Source organism: Electrophorus electricus, chromosome 2, assembly GCF_013358815.1.
Source record: "Electrophorus electricus isolate fEleEle1 chromosome 2, fEleEle1.pri, whole genome shotgun sequence".
In the NCBI taxonomy this organism is placed as follows: domain Eukaryota; kingdom Metazoa; phylum Chordata; class Actinopteri; order Gymnotiformes; family Gymnotidae; genus Electrophorus; species Electrophorus electricus.
This window is the reverse complement of record NC_049536.1, coordinates 10,974,323-10,990,830: the sequence shown is the minus strand read 5'-3', so window position 1 is coordinate 10,990,830 and position 16,508 is coordinate 10,974,323. Positions and strand designations below refer to the sequence as shown.

The window sequence follows — 16,508 nt, the reverse complement described above, 5'->3', positions numbered from 1 at the left end:
TTCACATCAAAATGTTTGGAACAATCTCAGCTCTCTTCCTAATGAGGTACCATTTGACCTAGAGCACCATATAAAGATATGTCTGATTTTAGAAATATATAATCTCATATGAAAACACCTTTACTCATGTGAACCAAATGTTTTGTTGTTTGAAATAAGTGTAACAAAGAGGTTCAAAAACATAGTGTAATATATTAATAAAATAGTATAGAAATGTGTGATGTCTAAAATGACATTTTGTACAATTGTTTATTGAGTAAAGGTGTGGTCTGTCACATTATATTCACCAAATCTTAGAATCACATTACATGTAATTCATGATTGTTGGTGCCCTCCTGTGGCATTTTTAAGGGCTGCAGAGAGGCTTAATTTATTTGTATTGGTTGATTCCAGTCATATGATTAGAGATCACAGTTCAGTACAGCATACATGAAGCAAATCCTGCATCAGAGCAATTCTCTATCCATTTTGATTCTTTCATGTTTACCCTGGAGAAGCTTTCCTGTGAGTTATATCATCAATTTGTTAACTAACATTTCGTATTATTGTAGTTTATGATTGTCTTGCAAACGGCTTCCTTGACCCACTACAATGTTAAGCCATCCTTTATTACATGTTTAGTGTCTGTATATGCAGTGGAGATTTGTCAGTTTTTATTGCTTAAACCATTCTAATGTATTTTGTTTTGCATACAGCAGTACAAGATGTATTAGTAAAGGACACATTTTATATTCAGTTTCACAAGAAAAAAGAGAAATATTGGAAGCTCATGTTGCTCAAGACATACAAGTAAAGAACACGAAACTTTACTTTGGCACTTGTCTTCATTCAAGCCTTCCAGGTCATTCAAGCCTTCCAGGTCTCAATGTTTAGCTCTGTCAATTCGTGCAAGCATACATGGCTGAGGACTGAGAAAATGTGACTGAACATTAACTTTTTATTAGATATCAAGCCACACAGAATAACAGTATTATAATATAATAATGCAATAACATGTTGCAGTTACACATTGTAATAATGTAACATTGTAATAACTATGTAATAACACATTGTAATTTAGTACTTTCCGTGGAGTGATTATGAGGCGGACACATGCTGAGAAGAGTCAAAGTTATTAAGAGCAAATCCCAAATTAGAGTCGTTACAATGTCATTAGAACGTTGAGTCATTAGAATACAAAGTCAAAGAGCCAACATGGAGGGATCTGGGAAACATGATAAAACATACAAAGAAGTAAAACATGAAAACTACAAACAAGAAAACAGGCTATGTACAAAATTATAGGCAGCGTGAAAACACAGGGTAGAAAAAAACACTACGTAAAGCGCACCCAACAGACACATGGATTGAAAATGACCAGCAACAAGACAGAACACACACAGTATACATACATGTACTGATGAGAACTAAACAAGAGATCAGTGATAGAAATGATGGGCAGAGAAAACGAAACAAAGGTAAAGCCACACAGAAGCAAAACAGACTCAAGACAAGGGAACCAAGGAGACGGGACACTAGGAGGGGCCTTTCGTGACACCGAAGACTGTTTAGACATACTGGCAGACACAAAATAGAACATGGATTAATCCAAAACTACAGTTACAGATGTTATGATGTATGCAGTCAGTGCAAAAGACCTGGTGAATAAATTCATGCACTGAAGCCAAATGATCCTATATTTATGATAATCTAGAAATTGAATAATTTCTAAACGAACAGCATAGAGTAAATAAATTTGTCAGCACAAGTCTACCAGGCTATTAGGCCATACTGATTATTGTATTGATAATTCCAATATAGAGGGTAAGGGCTTCAGAAACCAAGAGCCTCTTCTTTAACCTGACACTGCAGTACAGCATTAGCAGCAAGTACACATTCAGACAGGTTGGCAACTGCAAAACAAACACACAAATGAACATCTTCGTTACAATGGCACAATCATGGCTCGGTATAAGAAAGTACTGTTTTTGGTTTGTATTTCTTAATGTTGGGACATTATTTACTGATAAAACATGCTATTTTAATGCAACTTCAATGTTAGAATTATATAATACAATGTTGGTTACGTTTATTTCTGTTGGATTATGAGCTGTGAGTGTTGTCTTAAATGGAGAATTTACCTTTCCTACTGCGAATCCATGAAACTGCTTTTATGGCCAAAAACTGCCACTCATCATGAGCATCCATTTTAAAGCCATGTAACCAGATCAGAGCCAGAACTGTAGCCCAGATCCCTGGTTCCACCTGAATACAAAAGCATGTAATACACAGGGTCATACTTATCTCCACATATATAAGTGCACAAGGTTTCCAGAGAAGCAGGCCGTTTCAGAAAGAGGCCCAAGTAAATATGTGTGTGGTTCTACACCCTGCATCAGTATATTATTCTTCATATACTATTTATACTGTCAAGTGTATGAAAATGCAAAGCACTTTATGTAATCTCTATGCACAGTTTGCAATGAACCACCTTAGAATAGCACTTAACATATTGAAAAATTACTGTATTATGCACCAATAAAAGTAGTATAAACATTTACATTCTTTGTTAGCCAGTTTAGTAACTGTGTGATCCAAATTCTAAAATGTAGAAATACGTTTGAAGACTTACAAAACAATTGCATGTTATTTACAATAAAATTATATAAAGTTTATTTATAATTTGTAAAACTTTCCCAAGTTTATGGTTTAACATTACATTTATGTCAGGTCTACATTCACTTCACAGGTTTGCCACCATCACACTGACACAGATCCAGTTTTATAATACTTTCAACTTGAAATTAAATTTCTAATATATTCTATATCCTAATAAGCTTGATTAGTTTATCTGTTTGGGGCTATGTGGGTCCTTCTGACTTGTGTATAAAAGACTACCACGTTTCCAAATTGGAAAGAAAATGTTTATAAAGAAAATAGACCTAATATTTATTTATTTATTTATTTATTTGACATGCATTTATGTGATTGATATGCAATGTTTTGTGTAAAACTATAAGCTCCACTTTTTACCATTTTAGCATTTACTGACAATTAAAATCTAATTATATATATCATCATGTAGTCTCACTCATAGATTGTGGTCTTGTTTCAAAACACAAATATTTCAGAGGACGCAGGAACTGCACATTTGCCTCTGTGGACTATACAGAACTCACACATGCCATTTTGGACTATATAGTGTTCACATAGTATTTTTGGATTATACTGCATTTACACATGGTATTCTGGCAAAAATGTCATAGCAACTGTTTCTGCTTTAAAAAAAATTTTTAAAATCCAGAACCGCATAATCCTCGGATGTCAAAACATTTTTAAAATACATCACCGCTGCTGGTATACATCACTATTCATGAGTAGTATTAAATGCTCGTTTTGTGTACTGTTTCGTAGATTGGACGATCCATTCACGTTTTACCACTATTATTTTCAGATCAGGTTATTTGGCCTACAATATTTCAAACATTACACTGTTTAGAAATGTCTCAGTTAAAACTTTTCACAATGAAATAAAAGACAAATGGTCCTGAATTTATAACCCTTCATATTTTCCTTTGGGTGATTATTTTAATGAGATTTTGCCCAGTTATCCTGTATTTTACATTGTGGACTTGAATCTAGGACTTGAAATGTGAATATCTGATGTATAGACGTATTTCAGAATGGTTTGTGTGTTCCCATATAAACTCATTAACAATTATTTATGGACCCAATTTATTCTTTTTTACATGTTTTACTTATTTGTCCTTTTACTTTTTTTAACATTTAATCTTTTTAAGTGAAAATTGATATTTAGGCATCACAAACATGTGTCCTACAAATCGGACATCATCTGTTCAATTAATCTAACAAGTGGAATTCAGATTTTGCCAACCACCCTGACACAGTGACACTGAATTCGTTATAAAATCGCTTTATACACTACATGGTCAAAGTATGTAGACACCTGACAATCACCCCGTTACAGCTTATTGGACATTCCTTTCCAAAACCATGAACATCATTATGGAGCAGGCCCCTCTTTTACAGCTGTAACAGTCTCCAGTCTTTTTGGAAGGCTTTTCAGAAGATTTCAGACCGTCTCTTTGGGAATTTGCGTCCATGCAGTTAGGTTTGTGAGGTCAGGTACTGATGTTGGACAAGAAGGCAATTGACATTCCAATTCCGCTAAAAGGCGTTCAGTGGGGTCAAGGCTCTGTGCAGAGTACTGAAGTTCCTCCACACCAAACTTGTTAAACCATGTCTTTAATGCATTTGCTTTCTGCACAGGGGCACAGTAACTGAGCTGAAACTGAAGCCACAAAGTTGGAACTATATAATGGTCTAAAATGTCTTTGTTTGCTACTGCATTAACATTACCCATCACTGGAATTATGGGCCAATCCAGACCTTAAAAAACAACCCCAGACCATTATCTCTCCTACAACAAACTTTACTGTTTTACTGTCTACTGCCAGACTCATCAGCTCTCAGCAGCCCTGTTCTGTGAGTTTGCGTGCTCTACTGCTTTGTGGCTGAGCTGATTTTTTGTTCCTAGATGCTTCCATTTTATAAAAATAGCAATTGCAGTAGGCTAGCAGGGTAGAATTTTGACAAACCAACTTGTTTCAAAAGGTGGCATTCTATGACAGTGCCCTGTTTAATATCACGGAGCTATGTGGACTATACAGAACTCACACATGCCATTTTGGACTATATAGTGTTCACATATAGTATTTTGGATTATACTGCATTTACACATGGTATTCTGGCAAAAATGTCATGGCAACTGTTTCTGCTTTTAAACATTTTTTTAAAGTGTTTAACGGCCTATCCAGACTAACCTCTGCAGGCATCTGCTTGGTCACCTCCTCTATTGTTTTTCCAAACACCTGTGCCAGTGTGGACTCCATTTTCCAACAGCCTGAAGCCTCTTGGAGGGAGATGAGCTGGAGCAAGGGGTCTGAAGGTTCTTCTACAGAGACACATACATGTGTGTATCATATATTATTAAATATACCTCACACCTTTTACATAACTAAAAACTAAGTATAACAGACAACTACAATTGATTGAGTATTTGCATATGTGTAAAGAGGGGGAGAGAGCAGAAGATTTATTTGTCACATCAGCAGCGAACGTTACCATTTATTCCACCATCATATGCAGAGTCATCAGAAATCCTGAGGAAATTAGGGGTCACACCTACTGGGAACAAGGAAGAGTGGTGGAGTACTGTATTTGTGCTATAAAACAAATATCTTCAATACTATCTTCTTTACTTTCTCATATTTGAAATCTCTAACATTCAACTCTTTTTTTAAAAACCACCAAAATCCCAACATAATTGTAGGGAGACTACATTTTTATTGACAAAGTGGATGAGAAAATTCTGAATTAATATTCACAGAGTACAATCCAGTATCTACTTTATATTCTGCATCAGTACATTTTCCACCACAATGTTCTGTTTAACTTCATTAAAAACATGGCAAAAGAAAAGGAGCTAATGCAGCATTAGACTCACATGCTCTCTGCTTGTTCTTGTCTTTAAATTACTTTTTCCAATCTACCTTTAATTTTTATCCTGAATAGACATTTTTCAGTCCAACAAGTTAGAATCTATTACAGCTGAGATTCCAAACAGCTATAAATGTGCAATCATTTCATTAATTGAGCTGAAGAGGTTTTTTGCACTATTCCCTGGATACAAAATCCTTGGACTTCTCAAGTATGACTCCCCTGGCCTCACGCTTTGACCACTGCATAAACCGTTAATAACTGTTAGAAAAGATCACTGTTCTTGAAATTAGGATAGTTGTGGTAAATCTATCACTATTACAAAAGAATGAATCTCCAAGCACTCTTCCTCAGGAAGAGTCAGAAGATGCACAGGACCCAGTCGCTCCTGCCCAAAAACAAAGCCATCCGTACCCAAGTGGTTTGTATGATACTCCACTATCAGAAATGTTACTGTGGCTTTGCTGCCTACGTGCCGTCTTCACAAGACAGAGACTGAAACAATCTGCAGTGGAAAACCTTTAGCTTAAGGTAACAGCATGCTGTCTTACCTGCTTGTGCAGCTCCTGTAACTAAAAGGAACAAACTTCAAAAAGGTAATCTTTTGTCAGGGACACACCTGAGGACATTCACCAAATCATCTGCAGTCAGAGTAATAACAAATGATTTTTGTTTCCCATTGGCCACTCATCTTCCCTGTGCTCTGGTGCATCTAGCCATAACACCACGCAGTTGTGTGTGTTCAAATACCACATGATCATTTGGATATTTCAGACCCCAAGGGCCTCTTCTGTCACAGCCTATGACGACCCACAGCTGACAATGTGAGTGACTTGAGAACACAAAAAAGCCACAACATTCACCAGGCAAAGATTCAAACTTCAGCTTCGGGTGTGCTGACACAACGTCAGGACTGTGACATTAGCAAAAGTAACATACTACAGTCTCCTCCACCCTCCGTCTGCTGAAACAAAGCTCAATTATTTCATCTCCATCAAGTTTTACATAGTAAACACCAGGCCCTCAGTTACATGGAGTAAGTAAAATGGAGTCTTTAATCTACAATGAAAATATTTGTTCTCCATGCTTGTTATTTAACTTGTAAGCAGTGCATTGCACCCATGGCTGCATTTTAGATTGACCACTGAATTTCATTTACAATTTTTCTTTTTGCCTTTTTAAATTATATATGTTTAGTCAATTTAATATCTTTTAAACTCTTTGCTGTTATTTCTATGTAAAGCACCCTGAATGACCTCTATGTATGAAAAGTACTATATAAACTTGCCTCTTTTTCCTTCACTTTCTATTGCATTTTCTTTCCCCTTTCCCTTCTCTCCAGAAGTCATTCTGTACAGCCGGTTCCTCTTTACAGCTGTCCATAACTGTAATAGTTCTTTCTGACCCCATAAGTATATCATGGGATCGCTGTCTATGTTCAAAAGTGATTACTGTAACTACATTATTCCAGAATGTTAAAGTCTGAGAAACTAACAATAACCTCAGCTGTCCACATGTAAGTTCAATTAAAGGCAAAGCAGAATACATTAATTACTGATTCTGCCCCCAGAAAAGATAAAACAAAAAGATCAAAAATACATTTCTAAGCATGTATCTATTTATAAATGTACAATTAAGTAATATATTTACAAATGTATTGATTTTTTTTTTTTAGGTTTTATTCCAAGTGTGTAAAAATGCTTTAAATACAAACAGTTGGCATTTCAAGGATCTATGCATATTCCTTCAAAGGCTAACACAGGTTAGGCCTCCTTATTTGAGCAAAAGGTGCCCATGCACTCAGTTTTTGCTCTTACAGTGGTTGTTTAATATGTTTCATATGTGAACACAAAATAGCAAAACAAAGTATATTACCCTCTATTTGGGAGAAATGTTTAGAAACTACCATTTTCCATAACTTACCAGCATCCAAATTCAAGTCCGGTGCCATTTGTAGCATTGATGCCATTGGAGCCATGCATGGCATTCGTGACCTAAATTTCATCTTTGGCATAGCCATTAGTGACCCTCCTCCAGAACATCGTAGCATATGTGGCATAGCCATCATCGCTGGAGAGAAGGAAAGAAAGAAAATCAGCTATGTGTATGTGCCGTAAGAGCACAGAAGAGCAATGACTCTGTGGAAGAGTCTGAATGGGAGGAACACTGACAAAACCCAGGCAGTCTCCTCTTCAGCAGGGGCCCTTTCACAGCCTCTCCGCTGCCCTTGTGGATGGCGATGAAGGCTGTGTGGGAACTGCTCACTCCAGCCTGCACACTCAGCTCCACCACTCTGGCCCTCAGCTCCTCCTTGCCGTCACCCTCCGCCTGTTGCTCCTGCTCCAAAGAGCGGATTCGCGACCGTGCAGCCAGCCTGTGGATGGTCAGTCTGCACAAACATGCATTACACCACATGATTGTAGTAAGGCCAGCTGAGGGTTTTTGATACATTTTAGCTAATTTTACTACATACTGTTACTAATATAGACCTTATGTATTTTGTGCTTCTAGACATCAGCATTGATCCCTGTATTTCTACAATAATCTAGATCATTGGTATATTGGACCCTAACCTACTCTATTGGCTAGGCTGTATTCTATGAGTAAATTATAAAGCGCTTATGTATGTCGCTCTGGATAAGAGCGTCTGCTAAATGCCATAAATGTAAATTTAATATACTACTAATTATCAAATCCAGCTAACAAAAGGTCCCTGCTGTGCACCAGAGAGAACAGTACTAGCATTATATTTTCCATTGGCACATGTTGCAAAAACTTGGGAAGAATGCTTTCAAATCAGATCAGTGCACCCACTCCTGTTTTATTGTTGGGATTATTCTTATTGAGAGGTCATAATCCCCGATGGGAAACTGGTCCTCCAACAAACCAGAGGGGGTTATGGAGAATGTGTGTACTTGTACTGTGGAATCTAAGTGTGTGTGCGCATGTTACCCGGTATTCTCTGCAGGATTGAGAGAGAAGCTGAGTGTGTTTGTGACATGTTGATCTACTAGGCGATACTGCACTGTTAGAGTCCCCGTAGAATCTGAGCTCTTACAGGCCTACAGAGAGAGAAAGAAGTATAGCTTGCGAGCATAAATCTAATTCAGATTTGATTTGTGATTAAAAAAAAATTCATAAAATAAATAGGGTTACAATTCAAAAAACTGTTCAATCTATCACTAACATTGTATTTCTTTCCCTTGATGAAATACCTAAGCATGCATGCATAACTATATACTAATGTAGTGATCAATATAGGGATCACATTATAGCAATTTTGTAGCCCATATTTCACCCCTACTTTAGTAGTTAAGGCAAAATCCACTCACCATCATGCAAGCTGCCATATGACAATTATTGACCATGGAGGATGCAGTGAGCACCTCCTTCCTCCAAAAAACATGAAGGTAATCTTTTTGAGCTACTGTCTATGTTACAACACAGGGCAGCTGAACACTCTTACAGGAAAGCTCCAACAACCTTTGTCAGCAAGTATGAGCACACAGATGCCCACAATTGACTACTGTTGCTGTGACTGACAGAGTAATGCTATCCATCCCACTAAGAGAGCAGTAATAAACAACATCTTAAAATCTCTCACCTTTCCTTTCAGCTGGGCATAAATTAGTGCCCTTTGACCGTTGAAGAGTACTTTCACGGGTGGACTCAGAAGAGTGACAGACATGCCCTCTGGGACTGACCACACTTCTGCAATATCAGTCACAGCTGGTTGTAAAGCATAACGGAGAGACTGCATGACCTAGGAAGGGCAGAGAAAGAAAATATTGTACAAAATAAGTGTGACAGATGAAGGAAAAATGTGATGAATGAGTATGCAATGTGTAGAGCATAGAAATATTTTCTTGTTGTTATCTTAGTAATTTGTTGTAGTGAAACAGTGTTTTGTCTCTTGGCATTTAAGCACTTAATATTACATCCATTACTATAGAGAATGTAGTACAAAACTCCCCCGCATTTTACTTTGGACTGCATGCGATCAGCGCCTGTGATAAACTGGGCGTGGCCAGATCCCTCTTGGGCCATTCCTGTGATGAGCGCAGTGCTTGCACCTTCCCCAATTCCAAATGAGAAGCACCTGTGCAACCAACATGAAACAATACAACCTCAATCATCATCATCAGCAGGGGATTATGCACTTTCCAGCCACTTCATTAAAAACACTCCTCTGGCATCTACATTCACTCACTGCTCTATAAAGTACACTTATACAGTGGGGAAAATAATTATTTGATCCCCTGCTGATTTTATACGTTTACCCCCTTACAAAGACATGAACAGTCTATAATTTTCATGGTAGGTCTATTTTAAACACAGAGACATAATATCAACAAAAAAATCCAAAATAACATTAAAGGTCATAAATTAATTTGTATTTGATTAAGTAAAATAAGTATTTGATCCTCAAGCAAAACATGACTTAGTATTTAGTACAAGGAGAAACCGTTGTTGGCAAACACAAAGGTCAGACATTTCTTGTAGTTGGTCACCAGGTTTGCTCACGTCTCAGGGGGCACGCTCCAAATCCTGAAGGTTTCAAGGCTATCACTTGATCACATCTATCACATCCATTCTTATAGCCCATTCCAGCCTTGTGCAGGTCTAAAATCTTGTCCCTGACATCATTTGACAGCTCTTTGGTCTTACCCATGGTGGTCAAGAGGTTTGAATGGAAGAGACCGATTCTGTGACAGGTGTCTTTTATACACATAACAAGATCAGATTAAGAGTACTTTCTTAACGGGACAGGACTAATTTGTGTGCACATAACCCGTCTATGACAATTATCGCTTAGCTGTTGCTGGGCATGGGTGCAGCAACAGGGAGTAACAAACTGTTCTTAGCAGGAAAGAATATTGAAGGACGGTTGAGATGCCTGGCACCTGGAGTCACAAGATTAGCACATGAGAGAACAACAGGGAATGGTGGGGGTATATGAACTCATGTGAAAAGAAGTGAGAAGCTTTTCTCCCTCGATGCATTAGGGACAGAACCGATAAAGCTCGCTTATACGCACATCTAGCTCAAGTCTGACTGATTTTTCCTCCACACTGTCGAAATCTCTGAAAGAACAATTAGCACGGCAGTAGATAGATGCCTAAAGCATAGTTTATGCCCTCTAGATTAATCACCTAATTCAACTACTAGGCCATAAGGAAAGTGTACTTGTAGTTCTAATTGTAATCAAACATTCCAATCCAATGGTCAATCAAACATCCTAGGTCTAGTTACCATAAAGGTATGATTCTGTCTTGGGTATGATTCCCAGAACGCACACAAACTGTCATCCTGAAAAATACTCTGAATCAGAGCATCCACCAAATGCTGCAGATGTAAATGTAGCTATTCTATTTTAGAGCTAAACACCTAAGCTCCACCTAAGAAAGTTTTTATGTTGGAAAAATCTTCCAGGCTTTGAAAAACACATGCCTGTGGGAATCAGCATTGCTTCTCACGAGCTGAAGAACATCCTTGGTGTTCCCCACCTCTCCATCAGTGAAAATGAATACCTGCAATCATTACATTAGAGAACATTAACTGTGTATATTCAGTAAAACGTCTGTGCTCTCATAACCCTTCACCCACTGGTGTGTTACACTTACTCTAGTTGCAGTGGTCACTGGTACTAAATACATACTCCACCATGTGTGAGGTGAAAGGTACAAGCTCTATGACCTACATACTATAGATTTAAAACTAAATGGGGCATTGTTTTAATATAAAGGACATGTGTTCAGACATAATGACAATGCAGCATATATGGATGTTAATCACAACATTACCTGTCTGGGGTGGTTAGGGATGCAAGGCTGGCTGTAGATGTGTTTTAGAGGCTGCAGAATCTCAGTGCCACCCATGTCGGCCTGCATTTGTTTTACTCTTTGCACAACCTGGTCCATTGTCTCCTGACTGTACTCCACACTCTTCCTGAAACAAAATGCACAAAATCACTCGTCACACCATCATTAGGTGAGGGAACATTATAACACATGGCAGTATATGGTTTCAACATGTGAGTACTCACGGGAAGAAGGACTCATAGTGTGAACCGAAGCCATAGATGTTGAAGTAACAGCCCATGGGGAGACTCTTTAGCAGCAGCAGCAGGGTGTTCTAAAGGCATGAGATAATGTATTCATCCAGCCACCCATTATTAATACTGATCAAGTAAAATGTACATCCAACCCTAAATGTTTTGAATTGTATTTTATGGACCAAAGGTAACAGCTATAAATTCTTAAGAATTATGAAAAACATTGACGTTCTCAGTGTTTTTTGCAGACCAGTTCAGTGGTGAACCTTACTCTGGCACTCTTGATACGCTCTTCTGCATTTAGCCCGTTATGCATCTCGCAGCTCATACTGCCAGACCTATCCATTACAAACACAAACTCGCCACAAGATGACACCATTGATGTGACTGCCTCAGGGAATTCTGGATACAAACTTAGCATGACTACAGAATCTCCCATAAGAGACCCTTCAGAAAGAAAAGTTGAAAGAAGTGTTATGGAAAGGAAACAAGAAATAAGTAAGTAGACAGACAGATAATGACATAAACGATGACGAAGACAGAAGTCTGTGAATAATAAAACACCAGGATTTTCCTACACTGTTTTACATGTGGATTATAGCTCTGTTGCGTTAAAGGAAAACATTAAATGACAATTGCCAAACAGTATCCCAAAAGTAACTTTGGTATACACAAACTCAAAAGATATCTCCTTTCAGATATTTAGCTTAAGGTAGATCCTAAAATGCTTTCTCCTCTATGTATAAGACTATATTGAGGACAAACCACCCAAAACATTCATGTAAGAAATGTTACATTCTGCATAATATTTTAAAACATAATTAAGACAACCAATTATGTAAATAAAATAACATTTTGTTGACCATAGTTTCACAGATTTAAACAATTTTTATACTGTGTAAAACAATTCAACAAATCTAAATTAAGCAGCTTCTTTTCTGTTTAATTGACATTGAGACTAAACATTTTTAAAGGATTAGTTTCTGTATAAATATTGGTTCAGGTGTACCTGGCTGAGCTGTGGGTACTCCAGCCTCCACTATAGCAGTGGGCTGATGGGTATTCTGATAATACAGAAACAGCTCGACATCTCTGTCAAATTTATGACCTGCACACAGGCTTACCTGAACACACACACACAACCATGCACACAAATGCACAAAGAGAAGACAAAACCAAAAACATCAAAACCTTCCCTCCATATTGCCGACACTATAAGCAAATGTAATTTGCTTTTAGAAAATGACTAGATTGAAAGCTGTATAATAAAACAGTAACCAACACTGTATATAACAGCAACTTATTACAAAAACACTAACAATGAAATAACGGGCAATAAAGCCACCTTCACCCCAATCACATTTCTACATCTCACAAGGACTTGTAATGAGTGAATGTGTGACAAACACATCACAACAGTAGTGAGAGGAACATTTATTTTGCAACCACATTTAAGTAAATAAATAGGTCAGTAAAGCTTTCAGGCTACACCTAAATTATTGTTAACTTGTGTCAAGATATGTACTTGCTCTAATAAAATGAACTTTCTCACTTGCGCACACACACACACGCACGCTCACACACAGGCATGCACACACGCACGTACCTTTGCTTGTGTGTGATCTGCGTTGAGGAACTCCACGGGCTTAAGAGGACATTTGGATTCGACTTTAGCGATTGGATTTGGAGAACTCAGATGTGCAGTAAGAGAGAGTGAGTAAGGAATCTGTGCAGATCCTGGTGTTATCTCTGACACTATACCATCACTCGCACCTAAGAGAAAAACCAGAGAAACCATGGTAAAAGTCAGCTTTTGAGATTTATGATAAAGAGCAGATTAATTAGAAATTATATTATTGAGGCAAATTACTATATACTGGAACTATGTGGTGCTATAAATTACCCTATGGCCTTACCTTAATTAAGTTAGTTGTGTAGCAGAGATTGCTTTTGTCATGTGCTCAATACCAGATGTGTCATTCAGGAATGCATACAATATGATATGCGTTTGGGTTTTGATCAGGACTGGCTATAAATTAAATGAGTACTTGTGGACAACATTTTGGCAGCTATTCTTTAACAACATAAGGACAACAGATACAACTCTTATCATCTACTGTATACAGGACACCCATTTTACACGTGTTCATGTGCTCATCTCATAATTCATTTATGTGACCTGAAAGCAGAGCGAGGAGTTTGTGTTTGGTACCTGGTGGGGAATAGCGGGGGTTGAGGACTACCGGCAGACAGAAGCGAAGGGAGTGGTCAGCCTGCACGGAGAGCTCGGTTACATAGACAAAGGTGACTGCAGCACTCTGGCCCGGAGGTAGGCACCCCACGCTCAGCCGGAACACATCTACGCTCTCTTCACTCTCCTCCAATAAGAAGGCCTGCTCGCCTGAGCTCAGAGAATCATCGTACAGCTCTCGCGCCTGCCATGGAGACAAAACACACCCTTAAAAAACCAGTTCAACCTTATCATTTTGCATGCCTTTTTAGCATGAGAAGAATGTTATGAAGACAAATTCTACTCTGAGCAGGCCATTGTGAATGGTGGTTTATTACTTCCTTTATGTCATATAGTCCAGTTCAGTGTTCTCCCTGCATGTTCTAGTTTTATACCTCTTCATTGTTCTTTGTTAGTCTTTCCTTAGTGTTTAATTCCCTTGTTACCTAGTTCTCACCCTCACCCTGTTAGCCTGTTTTTGTTCTGTTTTATTTTGTTAGTCTGTGTCATGTTTAATAACAATTATTTAGTTATTCTATTCCATCTGTTCCTTCTATTATAGCTTCCCTATGTCAGTGAGTTCCGTTTCATGTCCAAGGCGCCGGCACCTTGCAAGTGTGTTCGCGCTCCACCTCCCACGTGCTACACTATAGCTTAAGCCCAGATATCCAAGGTAATGCCAGAAACCGCTCAAACTAAAGTGTGTCCAAGTGCAAACTCATTGATTTCCTATACATTGTAAGAATCTATTAACTATCTCGTATCAGGACTTGCACAATTCCTCCTTGGAACCAGTAAAAAACAGAAGTTAACCAAACACAAGGAGCAACCAACAGCCCATGTTAATGGAAGCTCTAGTTTTGTGTAGGATTTTCTTCACTCCACTTTGGCCTGATGAGCTTTGAAAATGCATCAGTGCAGGAATGCAGCCATGTTTCCCTGATCACTCTATTCCTCATCCTCTCTGACTCACCTTCTCTTTCTCCTGCACCTCAGCCACAACCTCCTGGTCTGCAATCTTGGCACTGAAGTGGCACAGAGCAGCCTCTGCAGGCATAGGGAACACAAAAAGAGCCTCCACGGGGCCTTGCTCCTCATTCACATACTGCAGGGTGGAGCTGACTGTAGCTACATGCCCCTGAGCCTGCAGATTCACTTCTATGCTCTTCAGAGTGACTGATAAGGAAACACACACACAGCTTAGTTAGCTGATGCAGACAACTTGAACCATTCTACAAGATAAGCAGGATGGGCAGGTCAGGAATCAGTTGAAATTCAATTACTTAAGACAGAGATTGTTTTAGATGACAAATGTTTTGTAGTGTTACTCTGGGTTACTCTTGAAAGAATAAGAGCAACTACACATGGGGAAGTTTGTCAAATTAACAATGATTTTTTTTCCCAAACTTAAAATTTGTAATTATTTGTAAAGATGGCTCACTTTCCAAATAGCCGCTGGAGATAAAAATAAAAAATAAAAAAATAGACTGCATTATTAACGAACAATTGGTACAAAGGGTTTTTTTACTTTATTTTATTTACTTTTGTAATATTTCATATAATTGCTCTAGACCTTGTCAATATAATACATGCCCAACAGAAGAAAAAAAAATCTAGTCTCTCTGACGGCCCCAGTTCTGGAAAAAAACAACAACATGATATGAGCAAACTGACGTGAAAATGACGTAATTTAACCACATCTAGCGACGTTTGAGAAGGCTTTGGCTACTTTCCATTGAAAATCATTGCTACCACTGATTAGGCCATGTTTGATTGCAGTTTCAGAACTGCTAGTTTCAGCTTGACTTCACCTAAATTCGCTGACTATCACCTAGGCAGAATGAACGTTCTTGCTGCCAGACGTCTATGAGCGCCACTGACCTTTTTATTCCTTGGGGCTTTAAAACAAATAAGTATAAATATCTTTTAGCAGCGAAGACAACTTAATTCTCGAGTTCGTACCTGGCTCATTTTTGCTGGTCACCAAGCCACAGTTCACCATTTTGCACACTGCGATAGCTATGATTGGGATCTAAAACAAAAACAATATTCAGAGTGGAATTACCCTGAATTACGTACTGAAATATTTGGAGAGTTGGCAAAAAGGAAAACAACTCAATACAGACAAGGTTAGGTTGTCCAGAAATTGACCTATTACACATTCGTAAGTTCTAAGTGAAAGTGGAAGAGAAAAAATACCTTTTAATGTATAGCTCACGGCTGCAGGACCGTTAAACTGAAACTAATGTCGTATTCAACCGTGTAGATCTGGAGGTTGTTTTGCGTCTTTACTTCGGGCAATTTCCAGTGCAGATGCAGTAAACTGTCTGTTCGGGCAGTAGGGAAACGCCTCCCACGCACTCGTTGGGCGTGTCTAGACAGCTGTGTTGGTGCATTTTAGAGATCCTCATTACAAACCTATCGGGAGATTTTGCTAATTCGAAATTGTTTACATGTCAATGTATCCAACCACTGCAATGTTTTAATATTACAGATTTACACATTTAATATCCCAAATGTCATTATTCAAAAATATTATAATAACCTGTCACAACATGACAAATTACATAGTGATGAGGACCTTTCAAGTTAAAAAAATATTCGGTACGTCGAGTATTGTTTTGTTTGCACACAGTCTACACGTCACAAGTGAGGAATTGAAGTCAACCACTAGCGTTTAGCTAAGAAAGTGCGACATGGGATGTGGCGCCATGGTAGGCGTAT

At 38.3% G+C, this 16,508-nt stretch overlaps 1 protein-coding gene across 2 annotated transcripts; it reads right to left on the bottom strand.

Annotated features, from left to right (window-relative positions):
- Nucleotides 1–917: 917 nt before the first annotated feature.
- Nucleotides 918–16,138, bottom strand: LOC113569153 (von Willebrand factor A domain-containing protein 5A-like). Of its 2 annotated transcripts, none has more exons than XM_035520832.1 (19): nt 15,984–16,138; nt 15,747–15,816; nt 14,758–14,960; nt 13,767–13,989; nt 13,161–13,327; nt 12,564–12,678; nt 11,826–12,001; nt 11,546–11,634; nt 11,304–11,448; nt 10,951–11,030; nt 9,484–9,598; nt 9,104–9,262; nt 8,452–8,561; nt 7,671–7,888; nt 7,423–7,569; nt 5,125–5,187; nt 4,824–4,954; nt 2,121–2,244; nt 918–1,892 (listed from the first exon to the last, which is right to left on the bottom strand). In XM_035520832.1, exons 2-19 carry the CDS (start codon nt 15,784–15,786, stop codon nt 1,813–1,815), a joined length of 2,385 nt encoding a protein of 794 aa, XP_035376725.1. In that variant the 5' UTR covers nt 15,787–15,816; nt 15,984–16,138; the 3' UTR covers nt 918–1,812. The 2 variants fall into 2 exon arrangements, with proteins under 2 accessions (XP_035376725.1, XP_035376729.1); XM_035520836.1 differs by having other exon boundaries at nt 5,125–5,184.
- Between the last annotated feature and the right edge of the window lie 370 nt (nt 16,139–16,508).

Excerpts from the sequence above, each read along its gene's own strand:
- LOC113569153 (XM_035520832.1), bottom strand. The coding sequence starts at position 15,786 with ATGGTGAACTGTGGCTTGGTGACCAGCAAAAATGAGCCAG. Across the intron at positions 12,002-12,563 it reads AGTACCCACAGCTCAGCCAG|GGTCTCTTATGGGAGATTCT; the intron begins GTACACCTGAAC and ends TTCTTTCTGAAG. Across the intron at positions 4,955-5,124 it reads ATATGATGGTGGAATAAATG|AAGAACCTTCAGACCCCTTG; the intron begins GTAACGTTCGCT and ends GTGTCTCTGTAG.